The sequence below is a fragment of the Protopterus annectens genome, chromosome 11.part0, assembly GCF_019279795.1.
Source record: "Protopterus annectens isolate FY-2018-M chromosome 11.part0, PAN1.0, whole genome shotgun sequence".
Classification (NCBI taxonomy): domain Eukaryota; kingdom Metazoa; phylum Chordata; order Ceratodontiformes; family Protopteridae; genus Protopterus; species Protopterus annectens.
In genome coordinates this window covers 1,563,087,269-1,563,110,866 of record NC_056745.1, presented here as the reverse complement: position 1 = coordinate 1,563,110,866, position 23,598 = coordinate 1,563,087,269, and the positions used below count along the sequence as shown (strand labels likewise).

General features: G+C 39.3%; 1 protein-coding gene across 7 annotated transcripts in view; it reads right to left on the bottom strand.

Moving 5' to 3' along the window:
* Positions 1 to 3,076: 3,076 nt before the first annotated feature.
* NRF1 (nuclear respiratory factor 1) overlaps positions 3,077 to 23,598 on the bottom strand; it is an 840,475-nt gene continuing 819,953 nt past the window's right edge. For 6 of the 7 annotated variants that reach the window (XM_044088840.1, XM_044088845.1, XM_044088844.1 and 3 more), the window contains one exon: positions 3,077 to 5,050. In XM_044088840.1, the coding sequence (XP_043944775.1) occupies positions 4,890 to 5,050 (161 nt within the window). In that variant the 3' untranslated portion in view covers positions 3,077 to 4,889. Of the gene's footprint in view, positions 5,051 to 20,516; positions 20,592 to 23,598 lie in introns of all 7 variants that reach the window. The other variant, XM_044088846.1, reaches the window with a different exon arrangement.

Here is a 23,598-nt window from a genome sequence, read left to right as displayed (position 1 = left end):
ATGAACCATTTACAGGTTTACCTGTATCCATTAGAGACACTGGTGCCAAACCAGGGATGAAGTTCCAGTTTCCCATCCAATTGTCCAAGTTGCACTTGAATTGGATTAGGGAGGAACTCTGCTTCATGTGGATGGGAACCCTGTTCCATAGACGGGGTAGTCTTTGGGATAACATACCTATCTCGCCAGAAGATCCTGTTTATATCACAGGCAAGGTTTAAGTCTTTAGAATGGGTAATTCTGGTGCCGTTTGTTTTGTGGATATGCAGGATGTCCATCAGAGTGTGGTCTGAAGATGCCCTGTATGCCAGGCATATATCTCCCCTCAAAAGCCTGTAGGGGACAGAATACAAGGGACAGGGCCTTGAGGTGGTCTACACAGGACATTTACTTATGCCCTGTATTCTTTTAGTGAGGAACCTCTGTGGACATTCCAATTGTTGGATATGCCTGGTTAGGTACATACCAAAGGGGGCACTGTACTCAATGATAGGTCTGATGAATGCAGAATACAGCCGAACAATGACTTCCCTGGACTTAGATGCCATACCTTTGTTTATAAGTTGAGCAACACAGAACGATTTCGTCACCACTGTAGACACGTGATGGTCAAAAGCTAGATTACTATTATCTGTGTATGTCCTTAAGTCCCTGACTACTGGGTCAAATCTAAGGGGTGTGTTGTCAATATGATGGTTACCAGGGATGGATGACTTCCCAAAGAATACTATTATGCATTTCTTGGCATTTAGTTTTAGTCCATGGCTCTGACAACAGTTGTTTGTTTGTCTTAGCCCTTCCGGGAGAACATTTGTGTCAGTGTGAGATTCAATGACAGCTCCTACTTTGCAATCATCTGCAAATTTAGTCGGCCAGAGATGACTGACATTGCCCTTGACTTCTGAGATGTAAATGCCAAAAAGGAGCGGTCTAATGACTGATCCCTGAAGGACTCCTCTTGTGACTGGCCTCTTTGTAGAGGTGGACTCCCCAATTCTAACTTCCTGGGTTCTGTCTGTGAGCCAGTTGGCTATCCACCGGGTGACATACAGGTTTGCACCTAACCTCTTGAGTTTGTAATTTACTTGTTCTACAGGTGTGTGTGTGTGTGTGTGTGTGTGTGTGTGTGTGTGTGTGCGCATCTGTGCTGCACTCATGAGTGTGCCATCTTTCAAAGGAAATGTTACACCCAGGCCCCATCTGCTTGAGTTTGTGGTAGCTCAGGTGAATGTAAAAGATCCCATGGCACCTACTGAAAAGAATATGGGAAATTCCTTGATACCCTGGCCAAATTTCCCAGTAGTATAACCACCACCAGGGGTATCCCCTTAAAAAAGAAAAATAGGTCGTTCACCAGCCTAGCAACATTAACCAAGTCAACAAAGGATAAATAAATAAAATAAAAAGTACTGAATAATATTGGCTTTGTCACCTATGGTGTACACATCATTAATGACCATATTGAATAGTAGGAGTCTAAGGACAGAACCTTGTGGCACCCCTATAGTGATTTGTTCAAAGGAGTAATAAATGTATTTCCATAGGACAAAGTGAGATCCGTCAGTGAGATAGCTGCTGAACCATGTTATAGTGTTCATACTCATGTCTTCTTTGGACAGTCTTTGTAGTAATAAGGTGCGAGATACAGTTGATATAGCTAGAAATAGGTGAAATGGACATGATTTCTGCAAAAGCTTATTGTATTTAAAAGTCAGTAGGGCAGTTTCTGCACTATGACCCAGACAGAAAACATTTAGTTTATAACCACCAACTTTGAAACAGTCAGCAAAGCCGATGAGGAATTTTTTCTAACTTCCAAGTGCAAAATAATAAAATGGAATTGCCACTTCTCTAGTACTCCAGTGAGTTTTTTTTTTTTTTTTTGGTCAGGCAGAAACTGGTGAGAAGAACTAAGGAAGTACAGGATCCCTATCCATTAAAAGACGTGTTTATATCAGTGTGGCCTGAATCTAGTATGCAACATCAACAAAACCTGCTGGAGATACAAATTTGTCTCCTAAAGGCTGCCCTGTCTCTGGAATAGACTTCCCATACATGTCAAAGAGAGCACCTCGCTGACCCTCTTCAAGCGCAACCTTAATGAGTGGATCAGAAACCACAAATTTGTCCCAGGGGTTCCACCTGTGTCCCTCATAGACAGGGGTGACAGGTGCTGACTGAGGTTTCTTTTTGGGGATTAACTCTTGGTTAGGCTTGTAAGGGCCCCAGGGCCATTAGCCTAGTAACCTCCTATGATCCTATATGAAGACATGCTGTGGTCTTCTTGTTTTACTGCTAATTTGTGAGCAGTCTCTGGACTACTGCCACCTGGTGTAGGGAAGATTTCCAGAAGCTACTGCCTGTTCACTAGATTAATCAAAAGGACACATGCAATGTGCAATTAAAAGAAAATCAAACTGCACCCAGAGATGAAGATGAAAAATAATTGACAACTGCAGTTAAGTTAGAAAGTTAATACTCGTCTCCTTCCAAAGGTTAAAATGCTTTTATATAACTGAATTTATCAAAAGCAGTGCTTACTGTATAAAAAAAATGCTCTAAGCTGTATGCTCAGCGTTTCCACATTTGTTGGATTTTCTTTTCTTTCTTGACAGAATTAAGGTTAATTCCATCCCTGTCTTACAACATACACGATAAAGACACGTACTGACCTAAATACAAACTTAACCCACAACAATATTGCACTGGAACTGCAGTGAATTTTCTCAACAGTTCTTCCGTTCAGGGTTTCATCCAAAACTGGCAAGTCCAAGCTGTACAGATCAGGTTTGGTGCTGCTAAGTATGGACTGTTTTTGTTAGTGCAGATTGTATGGATCACTTGGAGAAACTGAATGAATAAATAAAACCGGTGGCATCCAAGGCAAATGGCACCTAAGCAAATACATTCAGATGTTATGTAAAGCAATGTATCAGTACATTTCTCCAAAATGAATGCATAAATTTCACATGCACTTTAAGGGTTTGGACCTAAAAATCTAAAAGGCATGGAAAAATAAGCACCACGGAGATAAACACACATGCCTATGTTCACACACACAAGCAAAACAACTTACTACGGAGTACCAGATGAAATTTATTCGTAAAGTGAACCAGCAACAGATTATTTTATAGGATGTATTTCATGCTCTGTCATAGTGTTTCCCATATAATAATGTTGTGAACTAACAGAAGGAACTGAATTCACAGTAAAATGATTAATTCTCAAACATCTTCACAATTTAAAAAAAAAAACACACAGGCCTTATACATTTGCTGTCCAACACACTTACATACATACATACATACATACAAAAAGTATACAAATAAGAGTTTATATTTTTAATATAAAATATGTAAATACAAGAGCTGAATACTCCACAAAGGCTGGCTTGCAAGCTAGAAAAGAGTTTCCTTATCTACTGAGCAGTTAAAACATAATGAGGGTAGTCAATATGACCAACTGATTTTTTTTCTTTCTTTCAAAATTAGCTTTTTAGTTTTCTGGCATTTGCTAGGACCTTGGAGAATATTAGATCATGGCATGCGTGGTGGATGGCAAACTCCTTGCAGCATGCCACTGACTTTAGTTTACTGATGAATAAAAAGCATAATTTCTGAAAAAATCAGTTCAACCACTCATGTTCTATGCCCCTTCCCTTGCTTAAAAAAGTACACAAGTGTGCTCGCACCAAAGAAAACACATACAGATTTGAAGAAAAATGGTGACATAAAAAACGAATAAAGGCTTTGATGGAAATTCCATTTCAAAGTAATGGATTTTTTTCTTGGTTTGGAAGAATCATTTGCTTGTCTGTACTTTATTACATCTGAACATTAATGGAGTCTGAATGTTGAACAGTGACAATACTCGACACTTTCTTCAAACTTGCCCTATTCTTTCTCTCCCCTTCTTCTCTTCCAACTGTACTGCATTATTAGATAAAGCCATTCTTCATCAGCACTATTAAATGTTTCCTTATAAAAACAACACAATTACAGATCATTCGTATCTGGACATACCATATGCATGCCATCTATATAAATATTTTTCAACTTAGTGCAACACTTATGGCTGGAATTTCCTCATACTATATACTCTCAGGCCTCATTTCTTAATATTTTGATTTTAACAGTGACCCTGCATCCCTGACCACTGCCAAAATAGGCAGAAAACAGATAAAAGGCTTGAATAAAATAAAACAAAAAAAAGTTAATTCTAGGGTCATGTCCACCCTTGCTACTTTTAACTTTCAGTTGATGATAGTGATTTTTTTACATCACTGAATATACATCGTCCTGTCTATAAATCAAGCAAAACCAGCCATTAAAAATAATTTTCTTAAAAATAGCTTTTTGTAAGTACCAGCTCATTTTCATTTATTGTTACAGCAGGTAGAAAGAAGCAGTGGGAAGGCACAGATGATGCTCACTGCACCACGAACAAACATTTCTGCTTTACTGTACGGGGTGGTCCAGACAGCAGAGATGTCAGTACTCTCCCCATGATCAGTTTTATTTCAGCTTTACTTTTAGTATGTGCAGTTCTTGTAGCTCAAAATATAACAAACCTAGAACCACATCTGCTGAACTAGCAGAAACAGCAATTAATGGCATTAAAATGGCTAAGTGGTGAGCCAAACTAGTTATCTGTGCCAGAAGTTGGAATATTCACAGTTCCCAATATGTAACTTCACCATCTTTGCTTTTGCAAAGCAAAGAATAAACTGTAATGACCATAAACATTAATTTGTTTCTTATAAAGGAACAAATACAGAAATTTACATCCAATATTGTTAACACGTCTTTCCAAGTCCCAGAAAATGCATCTAGATGTACCACCGTGCAATGGAGTTCTCAAAAAGGCAGGACAGCAAGCAGGTGATGACATCACTGTTCCAATGTTACAACCTCTACTGCTTGACCATCCACTGTAACACTGCTGTCCGATATCCTTGTCACTGGAGCCATAGCAACTTGAACGGGACGGTTACCCTGGGCAAGGCTTGTTACGACAGTCTGGTACATGCTTACCGGGATCTGAACTAATCCTGTGAAGAGACACAAAAAGAAGACAGTAGCAAACAGAATCTTAGTCTTAATCATTATACCACATACACAATTCATCAAAGACCTATTATTAAACAAGAAAGGTAATAAGTACAGTTTGAAATATTTCAATAATGCTCCTTCCTTTCAACTACTTGCTTACAACATGGGAGAGCCCACCAACATTACTTCAGTGTCAAAGAGGTATCTAAATCAAATAATTCAGGAATACCAATCAATATTTCCATCTAGCACTTTACCCCAAGCAAAAACTTTTAACATGTGCAAAAAAGGACAGACTCTGATGCTAACAAAATTCTGCCCAGTCTACCATGTCCTCCTGGAAAGACAGAACAACTCTGCTTCTGATGGTTCAGTTCCCACTACCCCTTAAACATAGGTCACTAGTATTGCAGGCGAGAGAGAGCATCTGCATTCTTCTGCCACTTTTATTTAGTACAGCTCCAATTAGAGCCTTTCAGTGTAGTGAAAGATGCACTAAAGATAAAAATGATAGAACATGGTTAATGCAAATATCCAGCAATGCCAACTGAAGACTGTGAAGTGGCAGCACACAAATGACAACTGTCTTCACTGTCATGCCGGCTGAAAGCTGTGAAGTGGCAGCACACACTTGACAGTTCTCTTAACTGTCATGTCAGCTGAAGGCTGTGAAGTGGCAGCACACAAATGACAGCTGTCTTCACTGTCATGCCAGCTGAAGGCTGTGAAGTGGAAGTACACACAACAGCGGGCTGCATTGTCATGCCAGCTGAAGGCTGTGAAGTAGCAGTACACACGACAGCGGTCTTCACTTGTCATGCCAGCTGAAGGCTGTGAAGTGGCAGCACACGACAGCCGTCTTCAATGTCATACCAGCTGAAAGCTGTGAAGTGGTAGCACACACTTGACAGCTCTCAACTGTCATGCCAGCTGAAGGCTGTGAAGTGGCATCATACACGACAGCTGTCTTCACTGTCATGCCAGCTGAAGGCTGTGAAGTGGCAGCACACACAACAGCTGTCTCCACTGTCATGCCAGCTGAAGGCTGTGAAGTGGCAGCACACACAACAGCTGTCTCCACTGTCATGCCAGCTGAAGGCTGTGAAGTAGGAGCACACAAATTACAGCTGTCTTCACTGTCAATATTCTTTTCCTCAGCCCAAAGTGAGCTTTCCACTCAGTATACCATTTACTGGCTAAATCAACATGGTTACAACTGTGTGACAGGTCTAAGCTGCTATAGGTAGGTGCAAACCATTTATCATATCATTAGTTTCAAATCATGACACAGTGGAGCAGCAATTAGAACTGGTGCCTCACAGTACTTCATCACTAGTTCAGATCCAGCTGGGATACATTCTGCATGCCTTCTCTATGTCCCAGATTCCCACATCTCAAAGACATGCTGCAGATGAAATGGCGATCTAAATTGCCTGTACATGTGTTTATGTGTGAGTACCTGTGTGTGGGCTCCCTATCCAGTGCGAGGCCAAAATGTACACGCCCCAACTGCCTAAAAACAAACTGTAACTTAGAATTCTGAAACTTATTGTTAAACTATTAAAGCATTTTTGAAGAGGCTTCTCCCTGATGGTGGTGGGGGATCCCTTATACATACAAACTCAGAGTGCTTTACCTCAACATCCAAACTAGCATACATTCACACACATTTGCAGCTACACTCTTGTTATTCTGACATCCTTGAGTTTTCAACAGGTATCCGGAGACAAACTGTAGTCCTATCTAAGATTACTTTACCTGCCTTGTACCCATCCACAGCTGTGACAGCATCTAAGTTCCCTTGCCACCAAGGACTAGATAAAGCAAGTACTGAAGAATGAATAAATAACATTGGGAGGTAACCTCATACATTTACCATTGTAACACCTGATGGTAGGTCCTATAATCAGACATATTATCAGTTTTACAACCAATAGCTAACTACGATCTGAAGCTTGACTACAATACATCCACAGGATAATGAACACAACATATTTGTCTGGGCTGAAGAGAAACAAATTTGGGTTCCTATTAGAATGCCGAAAGCTCAAAATAGCGAACGACCTAAAGGTCGGAAATGCCAGATCTCAATCTTTTTTTTGAGATCGTGGTACAGTAAAGATTTGGAATATTTGCCCTTTCCTCACTGTAGTGCGATCAAGGAGTTGCTGTGTGTGTGTGTGTGTGTGTGTGTGTGTGTGTGTGTGTGTGTGTGTATATATATATATATATATATAAATAATTAGCGGGGATGTGGGGGGCCCACAATAGCATGTTCGAGGTCCTGCATTTCTGTCCTTTAGGTAGTTCGCGTTTTTGGATTTTCATTTTACTAATACAGACCCACAAATTCCTACAAAATCTGAAAAAAGAATGTCAAACATTTGTAAACATGTTCTGAAGAAACAGCTAAACAAAAAACATGTTACAATACTAAAACTTGCTTAAGCTATAAGGTTGCATTACTAGCTTAAATGTTAAGGCACAAACAGTGACAGATTTCCATATTTTAGGTTCAGAATTTCCAAACAGTAATTTTGTGACAATTCTATTAAGACAAGTGAAAATAACACTTTTTGCACTCCTGTAAAAACAGAATAGGAGTAAGAATGCTGAATTTATATTTATTGGCCTTTAGAAGAAATTAACAGAATAGAACAGAACGAATGAATGAACAAAAAAAAATAATAGTAATAATAATAAAAGGGCTTTGATCCAAATAGGCATCTATTCATATTCATACCAGCCAGAAGGGTCAAACCAGTGAGAAAGTACAGTTGTATAAGGGTACTTACTGCTGGTAGTGAACATACATATTTATTCATTCATTTATTTATTTACCATTTGTTAACCAGATTAAGTACACTGGTGCAAGGACCTTTTTCAGAGACAACACAGACCAAGTGCCAAAGGTGTACATTAATGAACAATTATGCAATATAACAGCATGAACAAAATGCATAAAGACAGAGACAAATTTTGTAGAACGTACATTTATGAAAATATGTACACTTACATTAATAAAGCAGATACAGCACTTACACAAATTGTATTTGCTAGAGCTTACCTAGTTCAAGTATCCATATGAAAAATGACATACCTTAGATATAAGAATTACATTGTTAACAAACATAGGTTATAAATGACTGTGAATAGCTATGCAGTACTATAGCTATGCAGTATTGTTTGTTTATTTGTGTCTTTCGGCTTTTCCCGGTTAGGGGTCGCCACAGCGGAACTCCGGTCCGCTAATGACTGGCAGTAGAGTTTTACGTGCTGGCTTGCCGGGCCTAACGCACAACCTTCAACGAAGGAATGCCCGTTCACGCATGTCGCCACACAGAAGACGCTGTAACTGAGGATCGATCGGGCAACGTCTAACTGTGAGGCGACAACGCTACCGTAGCACCATCACCGCAGTACTATAGTGTTGTAATTATTCTCTGAAACTGAGGAAAAGATAAGACTTGCAAAGCAACATTTTGCTGTTGTTAAGCACCCCCTCTCTGTTGTTAAGCTCTATTCTTGTGCTTCAGCATTAGCAGCAGTCAGTGTCTATCATAGGATAATGTTATGAACCACTACGAACATCAACATTAAACGTTTCTTTGGGCAAAAAGGCAGAATGAAGCGTTTAATGTTTTAAAGCTCTTTGTGCTTCCAACCTCATTCTGTTGTGACTGCTCTGTATGGCAGTAGTACATGTCTTACAGCTTTGAAAGCTGTAAAACACTCAGTACTCCACATTTCTTTAAATACAGTAAACCATGGTAGCAGGTTAAACTCGATGCACTACAATGACTTATGACTGAGTCTCTCCAATCATAACCCTGATTGCTGTGTGTTCTTGATACAGACATCAAAATTCACCTCACACACCATCCTTGAAGTGAATTTCTTGATGCTAATGTCTTAAACACATAACAGGTGATTTATCACTGGACACACTATTATTCTCTATATCATAAACAGCGCAAAATTATAATAATCACATAATAATACAAGAGAAATGTCTTTTACAACTATCATATGAAAGTTAAAAGTTGAGTTCAACTTGTTTTTGTTTTAGTCACGTTTATCAAAGCAGTCACACTTATTTTGCTGAAATTAGATTATTCGTTAACAGTTTCTTAAAAGTTTTGAGACTGGTAGTGTCCCTATTTTTTTCTGGAAGACTGTTCCAGATTGTTAGGGATATTAAAAAAAAATGCTGTTTCAAGTCAATGACTTTGTAAGGTATATGTAAAGAGGTACATTCACAGTTTCTAACTGAATACCTTAAACATATAAACAGGATCACTGTTGCATGACATCATACATGTGGTATGGGACACAGCCCAAGGCAGAGATCAGTTTATGGCTAGACCTTTTCAAATGCAACACTGCAAGCAAGGTGCATAGCTACAATCTCCTGTTGCAACTGTTAAAAGGGCAGCCCTTATTAAAAGTATATCAAGCACCTCCCTCTGTTCCATTTTTATGCCCAGGAATAGGCAGAAACACTAACAAAAAATGCTCTGGTGACAGGCTAAAACAGCTTTATATGAAATTCGACAGGTTTTCATAAGCTAACTTACTACACAGATGCATCATAAAGTGACACCAAACATGGATTTTCACCTCAAAAATGCAGACACAAACACGGCAAAACATTACATGTCTAACCATTAAATCCAGCACGTGTTTTTTAGGGATGGAGGGTAGGACTCTGTTGTGCAACAATCCTATTTGTACGTATATCTATTGTTGTAGCCAGTACATTCGCACAACTGTACTATGTGCAGCAAAAGGATCAGTGCTGCAGGAATCACAGGCATGACTAGCAAGAGTACAAGCAATGCACCCTTTGGGCTCCCAAAATGGACAGTTGGTCTACAACTTGCTCAGCAGGCCAGCCAAAGAACACCCTGGTGTGCCTATGAACTGAAACATCCAGTCTGTACTAGCTGAAAAATGTGGGAATTGATGTCCACACAGCAGCCTCACAAATACTTCCTGCAGATATATTTTTTTAAAAAGGCAGCAGGGTAACTCCACTCCTGCTTCCTGGAGTGGGCCCTTAACCTACTCAATTAAATTGGCCACAACAGAGAAAAGATGCAATTAGTGAGCCACATTGGTAGGGTCTGTCTGGTCAATGGAAGATCCTGCTTTTCTCACATGACAGAAACAAAAATTATTAAATCATCTAACCGGTTTAATCCTCTTGGCATAATGCCAGACAGCCCTAGGAATAGTCCTACAATGCAACAATATTTCTACTTGCCTTTTTTTAAGGAAGAAGACAGTTAATTTAATTAATCTTGAACCAATCCATTCATTTCAGAGACCACTTTACACATGGAGAGATTGTTTACAAAAACACCTTGATCTTATCTAAAACATCATGTAGTCAAAAAAATTGAATGCACCCTAGGTGTCTCTGCCAACACAGAATTATTAAAAAGAGGCTTGTTTTCTCTTTTTATCTAATACTTTTGGAATCCAATGTGCTGGTGGAAAAGCATAATGCAGACACCGACTCCAGTGAATGAGAATGCATTTGTCAACTACAGCTCTTCAAATCTGATAATAAGAAACAGAACAATGGCAGGTGGCTCTTCAGATCCATTTCTGAACTCTTGCATGCCTTTACTATGTCCACAAAGACATGTCTGTACAGATTCCACTCATGAGAGACCAGCGTTTCTCTGCTTACGTTGTCTGCCTCAGTGTTTTGATGGCTTCAAATGTAAATAGGCTAAAAGTTCATCTTGACTGCATGCTCCCAGGCAATCACTGAGAGACTGCAAAGTGACCAGAAATAGATACTGGTATGCTTAAATATCACATCACTATTTTTGTTGTCCATGACAACCTGAAGACTTCCTGGATGTAAAACCATTTGAAATGCTGTTAGAGCTAATTGGATCGCTATTGTATCTTTCACTTTTACATGCTTACTTTTCTAGAAGAAAGAGTACTCGTTCTGAGACCCCAAAAGTGTGTTAAAAGTTTGATCCAAGTAATCTTTGGTTAGTTTCTGGTGTGGGGGAGGAAGTATAAAAAAGGGGTTACTTGTCTAGTGTTGGATACACCATGGAAATTGCACATGGTAAGGCAACATGAGAGGAATACATTTCAAAGACCATGATCTCGGATTATGAATGTTTCGAAGGTATGACAATCTTCATCATTTGAAGTCTGGCATGAAGAATTGTTAAGACTGAGGAAAGCATGCATCCCCAGTGCTTTCAAAAATATTCACATAGACAATAAAAAGGTACAAAGTATTTAACAGTAGATCTTCAGCAAAATTACTGCAACAATAAGCCAAAAAACGTTGGTTCTCCCACCTGTGCCCCTAGCTTGATTTCATCAATATTCCTATTTCCCTGCAAAGACAAATGCTAGTCTAATGCCTGCAAATGTGCTGACAAGTGGTGTGAGACTGCCACAGACAACCAGCACAATCTTTGGTCCTTCAAGCCTGCAAGCAATGCAAGAAAGTGTGCTTATGGCAGGCAAATGCCCAGTGCTTAGCCACATAAGTATATACAACTATCCGAATAACTGAGTGAAGTTTTTTCTAAATATGGTAATAACATACAGGGTTTATGCTCAGGTCTTTGACTGCAACCATATTATTATGTGTTTGAGCCATGGATGCCAAGAAATTCACCTCTAGAGTGAAACATCTCTGTCGGGAACATAATACGATTAAAATCTAAGACCCCGATCATAGTTACGGGCAGGCATTCTTTTCCATTTGTAGAAAATACAAACAACTGATCTGTTTTTTCTGAAGCTGCAAGTTTTCCTAGTACAGTATCATGGGTCCTATGCGCATGTACAGAATATGTAAAAGGCACTCCACTTCATTCTGGTAGTTCAAGTAAAAAAAAAAAACAATTTGAAGGTGAATGCATTGGTTCAGAGGGACTGTTATGAGTATCTTGGGCAAGAAAGGGAAAATAGTCTTTAAAGACATCATTTCATTACAAAAGTGTAAGGTGGCATGCACATAAGGGCCTGTAACTCTGACATTCTTCAGCCTGTGGTTATAGCAACTAGAAAAAAAAACTATTCCAAGACAGGTACTTTAATTTCACATTCTCAGCAAGTTCAAACAGAGGTAAAGTTACTTTTTCCTGCCTATTCTAGTCAAGGACTGTTTATAACAAACAATATGTGAACAAAAAGGTTGTTCCAAAATGTGCTTGGTACTCCAACACTTTGGAACAATGACTAATGATTAAATATGTATTCATGTTAACAGACCTAAGTATATATATTCTGTACACTCCAGACAAGAGAGGTGGTAAGGTGAGGTAGACAGCTGAGGAGACAGCCTGAGAGACCAGTGAAACAAACATGTAACAAAGGTGATCCGCAAGTCCCCTTGCAGACACTTCTTTGTGGGCTGAGTTTTAGTTTCACCTCTAGAACAGCATGGCCTACAAAGTGGGAAGGGATATGGTGTACTGTTCAAGTACTGAGCAGATGAGACAGAAGCAAAGGGTTGTGGTAGAAAGGTGGCTGGTGTTTGTTACTGTGACATTCCTAAAAATGGTGAAGGCAGCTGTGTACTTGGGGGGGGGGGGGGGGGGGGGGATTTTTTCCAAGCAATGCCTGCAGAATGGCCAGTATGTACCATCAGACCATAAAGGCTGCACCCGTCAGCTGCAAAAGAGAAAAGAGTGGGTGTAAGAGGAATATGGGAAGACTAGGGAGAATAATGTTTCGGATTATAGCAACAATTCAAAGGCTTGAGTGGAGCAGAAAATACTCTGGCTATTCTCGTTAAGGGTGAAGAAATGGGAACTTGACTGTGAACATTATTGACTGTGAACATTATCAAAACCAGAAGGAACACAGAGGAACTAATTAACCATTGGATATGCTTTCTATTGCCAATAAGGACATGGTGCCAGAAGCAAAAGGTGGAATCAGGTCTACTTCTGTTAATTTAAGTCATTACTGCAATTAAATAATTCTGTGATGACAAGGCTACAGGAGTGAATGAAAGGAGGAGATACTTTCAGAAATACTGAAGATGCTGGGTATTGTTAAACTGTCGTGGCTAACATGCTTTCACATTGTATGGAAGGCAGGGACAGTGCCTCTGGACTGGCAGAATAAGGTGGTGGATCCTATTTTCAAAATGAGGTACAAGATGGTATGTTTCAATCAGACAGATTTTCCAATGGAGGCTGAAAAACACGGTTCTACACAAAAGAGATGAGAATGAGACCGTGCCTCTGATTCAGGAAAAAGTATTGTAAATTATATCCTGACCATGAAAGACTGGATCAACTCTGTCACTGCGGTGATAAGGGAGGGGTCACAGGAGTTTTCCCTCCAGTATTCTTTTTCTCCCACTCCCAAGCCCAATGAATATCTAACCACTGCCAATATTACTCATCTTCTCCCTATCAATGGGGTGGCAGCCATCTGTGGCACAGATGCCATCCAGGCAGCCATAAGGTATGTTTTCCATTTTCTGAGTGAACCCCTGCCTGTTGACTGACATGAGGACTTTTATGGCTTCCTCAGAGGGCACGCACATTCCTGTCACTGCCGCAATATGCCTTGGCTTTTTTATGCAGTGTGCTACAGTATTAAATGTTCTGGTTATAAAAGAACAGAATTGCCTCTCTTGGTTAGTCATAGGAATCGCACATTAATTACCTGTTTTCCGAGGTAGGACATAATGACCCTATTTTTTTACTTAAAGGGGAAAAGAAAACTTTCCAACATTTTCAAGACAAAACTCACTGCAACAATCACTAATAAAATGTTCTTACCCTCTCAAACTATCACCTTGTGTACTTAAACCAAGTGGCTCTTGGGTTGTCCACTCCTTATGTTAATTTGGCCACAAAGTTCCACCCCACTCTTCTTTCACACTGTCTTGTTAGAAATCTAAGCCCAGAACTATTTTGTGTGTGCGCAAAGACATTCTCCTTGAACAAATCTACCCTTCCACTGTATTCCACAGACCCAGAATACTGAGTACCCACAACTGACAAATGGTGTAACCAATTACCCTCAGACAAAATCCCACTCAAAATTGAACCCTTTGCTGTGGAACTAAGCTGGTTACACACTATCTCCACGACATCACAGTTTTGCACTGATTTTAGATGTATGCTCTTTGTTAATTCTATTAGTTATCTGTGCAAGTAATAGTTACCTAAATAACACTACTTATCACCATAGGTTGCATGTCTGGCTTCGTCTCATTCTTGGTCAGCCTACCAACAATCATCATAGGTTCCCAGCCTGGCTTAGTCTCACCCTTAGTCAGTCTACCAACACTTGATTTTCTGAGGCAGAAGAGCAACTGCTTCATGTTTACAGACAACTCACTTCTTCTAACACATACTGGTAAATAGGTGCTAGTCTCTCCATTCCACCCGCTGTCAGAAAACAGTACCACAAAAACACTTCATTATGACAGCACCAAAACATTACACCTAAATATGCTGAAGGAGTAAAGAAATCCCTGTCTAAATCTTCCCAAGACATCCTACTAGATTACCTCAGTCATGTAGCACAAATACACCATACCCACACCTGTTGTTACTGGAAGTCACTGCATAGCAAGCCTGTAACCCTTAAGGTCCCATAAGCCCGAAGCACATCCCAGAAACGTCTTAAGCCACTGGTGACATACAGACACAACACTTACTAAGTTGGCAAAGGATGGGAAGATAGCTGCCTCTCTAGTGCAAGGATTATTAATGTCACTAGGGCCCTTAGGTTCCTGCGCCATCCCAGGATATTATGGTCTTGTAATTACCTATGTGTGGGTGAATGACTTTAGGTGTTCCACTCTGGAGGAGATACAGAGACACACTGTTGAGCTCTCTGCTCATGTCTTTGAAAGGAGCAGGGCTCTTGCACTGAGCAGCAATCTACCATTGCCAAGAATGATGTCCAGAGTCTATCTGGCTAACAAACTGGTGCCATTCTAGGTGGATGCAGTGCGTCTCAGCATGGGACGAGATTGTCACGAAGCCCACAAGGAATGGGGTGCATCTTTCACCACTTGTTTTTTGCTTACTGGCTAAAACATTTACTTCTCCTACAGAATCCCCCGACTGACATCCCAATGTAGCAAACTCCAATCTGGTTAATATCCAGATAGCAATGTGAATTCTAGAGACCTAAACAGCCAAGTCTCTGAACTTGAGGCCTTTCTTAACCTCAAAGACATCAGGATTTGCTTAATTACAAAAACCTAGTTCCACTGCACTAATAACATTTCCTGCATTCCAGGGTAAAATGTCCATTATCCATTCAGGTCCATAGACAACTGTTGGGGGGAGTACCTGTATGTATTTGTAATCTCAATGGCTCTCACAAGATTTTGTATAACAGAAACCTGGAGCTGCTTGAAGCTTTAGTTATAGTGAATGAAAGTAACTGTCACATTACGCTGGATTATAGATTCACACTCATGACCCTTACAGAGCATGCAGAAAAGTTAACCAATCAAAAACAAAAGTCTTTATTACGGGTGATTTCAACTAGCTGCACAAACTGGCAAACATATACTACCAACAACAAACAAACTCATAGATTTCTAGATTTTGTAAAGACGAATATACCTTACCAAATTGTCACTGTACCCACCAGAGATGTTAATCTTCTTGATACCGTCCTCACAAAATATATCTGCCAATTGCACAACCTGACTTGTCACCCACTCTCTAATCAAATCTGACATCTTGCTGTAATCTCCTCTAACACCACCTGCTCTATGGCCCCTAATACCACCTCTATACTCTGGGATTACTCCAAAATCAATTACTTACTGATCAGAAATGGTGCAGCTTCCCAGCAAACCTTATAACTAAGGCTGCTGCCTATTTCTCTGAATTTTGTTCTCACTTGGGATTATGTACTGAGGCATAAATACCAATATGGCACAACCAAAATGGCAGGTTCATAGGTAGGTACTAGGCTATTGGCCCAAGGGCCTACCTAAGCCTAGTCAACAAGGTTCGCTGGCTTACGCCACCCAAGAAAGTTATTTTCCTGTGCCCCTGTCAAGCAGAACCACTGAAGTGATCCCCGGGGTGCATTTCCTATTTCCCATCCACTGATCAAGATTTTTCTTGAAGAGTGCTAATGAGGAACTTTGCTTGACATAGATGGGTAGCTTGTTCCAGAGTATGGGAAGTCTCTGGGACAGGAATCTATCCCTCCAGCATGTCCTGTTTATTGTGGTGACAAGGTTTAGGTCCCTGGAGCATGTAACTTGGAGGGATTGGGATTTCTTTAGGTGTAGCATGTCCAACAGCTCTGGGTTTGACATAGCTTTATATGTTAGGCAGAGATCACCTCGGAGTAGGCGATATGTTACAAAGTAAAGCTGGAGTTTTGTGAGACTGTCAGTGTAGGTCATCTGTTTGAGGCCAGTAATCCTCTGTGAGGTACTTCTGTGGCCTTTCCATCTGCTGCAGATGTCTTGTGAGGTATATTCCAAAAGGGGCGTTGTACTCTATAATGGGTCTAATGAGCATTGAGTAGAGGGGAGCAATGACCTTTTTCCTAGATGAGAACCCTTTTGTGATAAGGTGTGCCACGCAGAAGGATTTCCTGACTACCGTGGCGATGTGATTATCAAAGGAGATGCTACTGTCCACCTGGGTCCCCAGGTCTCTTATCACACATTCGGCATTAAGTAGACTGCCGCCTATGTGGTAGTTCATGGGTACAGAGTTTTTACCAAAGGGGATGACCATGCATATTTTGGTATTGAGCTTGAGGCCATGGCTCTGACACCAGGCATCTGTCTCAGTGAGGCCTTTCTGTAAGATGTCCACATCATTTGGGGACTCAACTATGGCTCCTAGTTGAAAACTAAACCTATAAAAAGTGGAAACTACCACATCAACAAATTCTATAATAAAAAGAAAAATCTACTGACCATTTCTAAAAGATGTTCACTTCATCTTTATTCAAGGGGATTTAAAACTGATAGGTAAATCTCTAAAACGTATCACTAGGAAATGTAAGGTCAGTTATGAACTTAAGTGCTGCACTAAGCTTGAAAGTAACAAAAAATTTCGTACTGAACTTATCATCCCCCACCTCTTCTTTTGACCCCAGGGACACTGCTAATATTCTTGAAAACAAATGCTCTTCCAACTTCACTCCTCCCACCCTCACCTCTGTCCCCTCCATTTGCCCTCACCATCCATCTCGAGATCAATTTGGGCCAAGTCCTTTTTCCAATTTACAAAATTAAAAAAAAAAAAAAAAAAAAAAAAAAACACTTTCTAAGGATCCTGACAATCTCTCTAGATGGCTTCTGAGAAGCCCAAAGCCCATCTAGCAGAATCTCTTCCTCTACTCTTCAACTTGAGTTTCTCCACTGGGTGTGTCCCAGAGCTGTGGAGCATGGCATCTGTGGTGCCCCCTTGCATAAAGGTGGACCCTCTATTGACCCTGGGAATTACAGGCACATTAAAGTTCCTTATTCAGTACTAGGTAGAACATGAAACATATATTTGAACTAATTAACAATGATATAGTTGAACTTATATCTTTGGTTACACCGCATTTTAGCTTTGTGAAAGGCAGCTAATGCCTGCTCAACATGGTCGAGTTCTTTGAAAAGGTTACTAAGACCATAGATAAGGGCCATACAGTCCACACTGCTTATATGGACCTTTAGATGGCTTTGAGACTTTCCCCCATGCTGGGATTATTGACAGTCTTCCATCTCAACATTAACCCAAGTGTAGTACATGGAGCACCATGATTACTAAAAAAAAATTAAATAATATCGTTAAGGGCTACTACTCAAACTTAACAACACATACAGGACTGTTAAGCACCAACTAGGCATTGCTAATGTCAGTTCTGCACTAAGAGCAGACAGCACTGACCAGTAAACAGCAGCAGCCTCAACATTAGGGACTCGCGCATCTTTGTAGCTTGTGTAGGCTGCTACTCATGCTCAGAGTCAAATAGGAGTTCAGGCAAGCAATCGCCACACCTTACCTAAACCCATTATTCAAGTTTGAGCGAGGCTGGTACGGCAGGTGTGGGAAGGGAGATTTTAGGGTTAAGGAGCAGATGGAGATTTCAAGATTAGGGAGGGGAAGTGGTTTTAGGATAATGGAACAAGGACTCAGGTTGGTAATTGGGTGGAAGTTTTATGGTTACAGCTAGAGTTCTGGTAGGGCTAGGATGGCTACATAAAAATGGGAGACTGGGTTAGTGAGGGGGCAAGGACTTGCTTTTTCAAGCAAGTGGCAGCAAGCAAGCATGTCACAAACTACAAGCATGTGAACATCTGAAGTAGACTCTGCTTCTTTCTGTGAAGCAGCTGGGGTGAAAATTAATATGTTCAAACCAGAGTTAATGTTTCTCTCAAAAGACAGAGTGAACTGCTGTTTGCACATAATTAGAAGCAGTTACCTCAAGTGCTGGAGTTAAGTATCTTGGCATACTGCTCATGAATGAGGGCATAGAGGACTGAGAGATGGACCAGTGTATGGATACAGTGGTGCATTAATGTAGGTTTGTACTGGGACTGAAGCTAAAGGTTTTCGGCAATCTGGGAAGATCACCAAGTAATGCTATGGGTCCTCCAAGATGAGAGGGGTTAGTTGAGATGGTATGTGCACCTAGTGAGGATATATACCAGTGATCTCCCATGGGAGATGTACCAGGCAAGGCAAAGTGGAAGGAGGTGTACTTGGCTGGCTTGACAACACTGTAGAATAAGCTGGGAATTTGGGGATAGGGAAGTCTTACCTACCGTGGTCAAACTGCTAGCATGGAGACCCACACCAGGTCGACCAGTCCAAAAACTGAAGAACAAAATCCTGTATGCTCCTCATAAAAAACAATTCCTTTGAAAACGAAGTAAAATAGTGAAGTTTGGTGATTTTTCACTATGCTATACAACTTGCTCTGCTGTTTCAAAGAAACAATTTTTTTTCATGTAAAAGTACTTACCTTATCCATTTATCTCTTATAACACTCGAAACCAACATTTTAAACAAAGAATGGCTTCATCTTGTCACTCTGTTGAGGGGGTCCATGGTTATTCTCCCACCCTCCAGAAACATGTATGAACGCTTATTGTGCAATGTTCTGTGACTTTAATACTGAAGAGAGACTGCATCCATAATTGCAGATATGAAAACAGTATGGTCTTATAGAATATTATAGCAAACAAGCAGTGACATCAAACAAAAAGTAAATAAGATTTAAATAGCATTATCATGGTTTTAAAACTCTACTGTAAAATAGTCTTGATTGTACAGCTTGCCAGTCTTCCTGCAAATAAAGCTCATCCTGCAGGTTTGACTGTACTAACCTTGTATTTGCATACCGCGTTATGTGGAGATCCTACTGCTTCAATTTATCTCCTAATAGCAGGCACCTTTTCTAGTCAACAATGCAAAACAACTTTACTGCACTCCCCATCAAATGTTAATAAGCTATTTTGCCTGAAAGTTTTGAAGTTATCATCAAACATTCCAGAAAATCACCTATGTCTGTATACTTCCTCCTAGACTTGCTTTACAAAAATGCACACTGTTAGATACAGAAAATTACTAAACTTTGACAAACAAGCTTGAACAGCGATATCAAGAGTAAAACTGGATTCTTAAAAGGTGAGACAAAAGTGTTCCTGTAATGCAACACAAAGACTCCTCTAAACCTGTAGTTCTGTTCAATGCAGAAATGTACATCATTTGGGAAAACCTGAAATTATAAACACAGGTTTGGTGCAATGTACAATCATGGGTAATAAGTCAGCCATCAAACAAACTGAAATGAAACATCAGATAATAAAATAAATGAGTAATGTTGTCTAAAATTCTAAGAAAATAACAGTAGGCCTTCAAAGACAGGAAAATAACAGTAGGCCTTCAAAGACAGGCCACTAATAGTAAACTAATGTCTGGGTTTGCCACATTTTTATCATAGTTGTAGTCATCCTCCCTGCAAGGAAAAATACAGGTCTAATGTCAACCAAAGAGTTGATGGTGGTGGTAAAAGGTTCCCTTGAATATTTAAAATTTCTTTACTGTCATTATTTTGAGCCAGCAATCCCAGTAAGTGTGTACTTGTGAAAGACGTATTTCAGTGCAACCAGCACATGTACAACAGTGCAGACACATCCAGAAAAAAAATATTTGTGACTTTAGGCTTTACACAAAGAACTGCTTGACAGGCTCATCATAGGAAATGATGAATTACCAATAAAATTACAACACTTTAACAATATGTTACATCCTGTAATAGACTGAACTTCTAGAATATAAAAATTGTTGGAAAAATGCTAATATGTATCACAGTAATTTATCCTAGGTGGGTAGAAATAACAAAGATTGACTACTATAGGTGCTAGCGTGGTAGAGAGAGACCTGTAGAACCATGTTATACTTATAAAGTAAAAGGCCACTCTGTGATAACAGTACTAGATAGGTTAGCAAAGAAAAGTCAAACCTTATAGTCCTGACTGGAAATAATGTGATGGATTCACTCTGATGATATGTCTCCTTAATATAATATTCACTGCATCTATGAATGTTCATAAACAAAAAAAGAAATGCAAATATTTTAGCTTGTTTAGAGTATCAGAAACAAATAATATGCTCAGATATAATATATCTACAGGTTTGTTTTGTGCTTTGTATAATCCTTAGATGCAGCCATTTGAAGAACAAATGACTTTTCCTGTCTATTTGTCTGCATCTTGTTTTTTTATACCAGACCATACAAATTTCAGCAGCAATGCCAATAATGCCTTTAAACCAAGAGCTTACAGTCTCACTCCCAAGGAGACACTGATTATTCAAGCAACTCCTTCAATGATGCTATAAAACAAAGTTCTTATAATCTTATTACAAAGGAGATTAACATCTTCCTTAGAATATGAACAAGTGTCATTCAATTTTAAAGAGAAAATGTACGTAAATTGCAGGGAACCACATTGGTTTCTGCCTGCGACTAACACAATTTTATTTCAAAAGAGATGTGCAAACCTTAGCAGACCTGCATTGGTCCATCTGCATGACCACTGTACTTTATAGGATGCTATAGAAGAATCTCTATATATTCACTATTAGCATATAAACAGCATTTACAAGACATGAATTTACCACAAAGAACATTTTTACCACCTAACATTGGCACATAAAACAACAGCCTAGAAGCCCAATAATAAATCAGCGTTATCCAATAATGTATAATTGTTTTCTTCTAAATAATTCGGAATATAGTATTATCTATCCTTCTGAAGAAACATTTGAAATGCCATCTGTTATTGCAACCTTCACATAATGCTCTTTAATCAAAAAACATCCAGCTATCCAGAAAGTGTTATACCACACTACTCTTACTAATTAGCCTATTATATGTGGGATATTAGTAGAAAAAAAGTTGGAAGATATACAAAATGGGCACTGAACCGGCTGAAAAAGTGCATGTCTTAAGTCAACTGCATGGTAGAAGAGGAAGAAGCTGATAAGTCCGAGTCCTGCTACAGTTGTTTTTCTGTAACTTTAGATCCCTTGGACATTAACTTTTTAAGAATAAGAACCCTTGTTTTAAAAGACAACAGCTAAACCAATTGATTATATCTATTGGTTAGATAATGAAAAAAGCAAAACATTTTGAGGAGGACTATGTGCAATCTTAAGTCATTTGTCTTTGCAGTCAGAGGTATAAGGGAGCAATTTATGAAGCTTCTTGAAAAGTCTGCATCATCTAACCATACTGACATGACAAGGTTTCTGAGAACAAAAAAAAAAAAAAAAAACTTGCAAGTAACTGGGGCTCTGGAAGGAGAGGAGCATTAAGAATTGTGTTTTGAACTAATCTCTCAGTGAAAAAGCATATTAACAGGGAATGTCAGCGTCAGAAAGGGATTCAGCTATTAACCTAGAATTACTGTGATTACTGAAACTTGTTTCCTTAAAGAACAAGCATTTTCAAAGCTTTGAAGACCAGGTCAAAAGTGTACAGTCAATTTTAGAAATATTTTTTTTCAAAACAAATGATTCAACTGCAAGTTTGATTTCTGACATGAAACACTGCCATTAAAAACATCAGAAACTCAAAATAATGTATACTACTACACTTAGGGTCATTTTCTTGATAAGAGTGAGATTGTTTACAGATCTGATGCGACAGCAGGAGTTCATAACTTTGGAAAGTGAGGAAAAATTATGGCACAGACCTAATCAATGCAACAACTGTCGACTGTAATGGACAATGCTTAATAAATCAATTACAACAGAGAGAAGACTCAAATGAGCGTACCTTTTTCTTTAGCAGTCTAGAAATGCAATGGCAAAAGTAAATGTCTGAGGAATTTGGTAAATCTGCTTTTTGAGACTGAGGATATTTTGACTATTTAGTTATTTGAAGTCCCTAATAATGGGATTCTATGCTTTCTTATGCTTCATGGAAGATTGTTTGTGTTTGCAATTATAATCATTGAAATGAGCCAATTAATAATTTCTTATGTACTTGTGTTTTATATCATATAACTGCTTTCAGAAGTTCAAAGCAGTGTTCTTAACTTGCATGTATGTTTGATAACTGACTTTACAAGAACATATTCCTAATGGAAATAACACTGTTTCTTGATTAAATAAAAAGCTTTCTACCTTCACGTTATGGGTTAACGATATGGGGAAATTGACTTGGCTCTGCCTTACTTTAAATACTAGTTCCACTAGATGTTTGTTAACATTATGATGTGGTATTCCAGGAGTCCCATAATTTCAGTAATGTAGGTAGATGTGATTTGTTTGGGTGTAGCTGGGTAACTGGGGATGATGCGTGGAATGGATGGCTTAGTCGTTGGGTAGCATGCTAACTGAAAATGATTTGTATGCTGATCCAAGAAAGACTACACTGATATGAAGGCAACTAAATGTGTAGACACCTTCAGAACTTCTGAGAGATTCAGAATGTGGCTGACATTCTGATTACAATGCAAAGGTGTGGTTTCTAACACAGACTTGCAGGGAAATGCACAAGTGCTCATATTGTCAAACGGGCAGTGCTTTTATGTACATGACTTTCCTTATTATAAGTTTAACTTTCTGAATGTTACGGAGTAAAGATGAAGTACCTTTTACTAGCAGTAATGGATGCTAAGTGGGTTCTCGAGTTGAAACTCCATCTGATAATAAACTTATAAATGATTTCATCTAGTTGTAACTGTTATTAGACCAGATTAGAATTACATCTAGTCAGCATGATGGAGCACATGCTTTTATATGAAAACTTGAGTACTGCATATGGTCTCTAAGTGGAGAAAAAAATGCCCATGATATTTCTTATTTGTTGAATGATTTCTCTTTTTGCATGGCTGTAGCCAGGCTTAAAATAGAGAGACTGGAAATAAAACTATTAGCTGCCCAACTCTATATAATGTTTATCTTGTTGGAGTCTAATACACATTTGTGGCCTGTGTAGGGAAGGGGCCGGACTGACGATGTATATTATAATTATGACTTCATATGTAATAATCTTCAGATTCTCCTAGGGCCAGGCCTAATATGTTACAGCATTA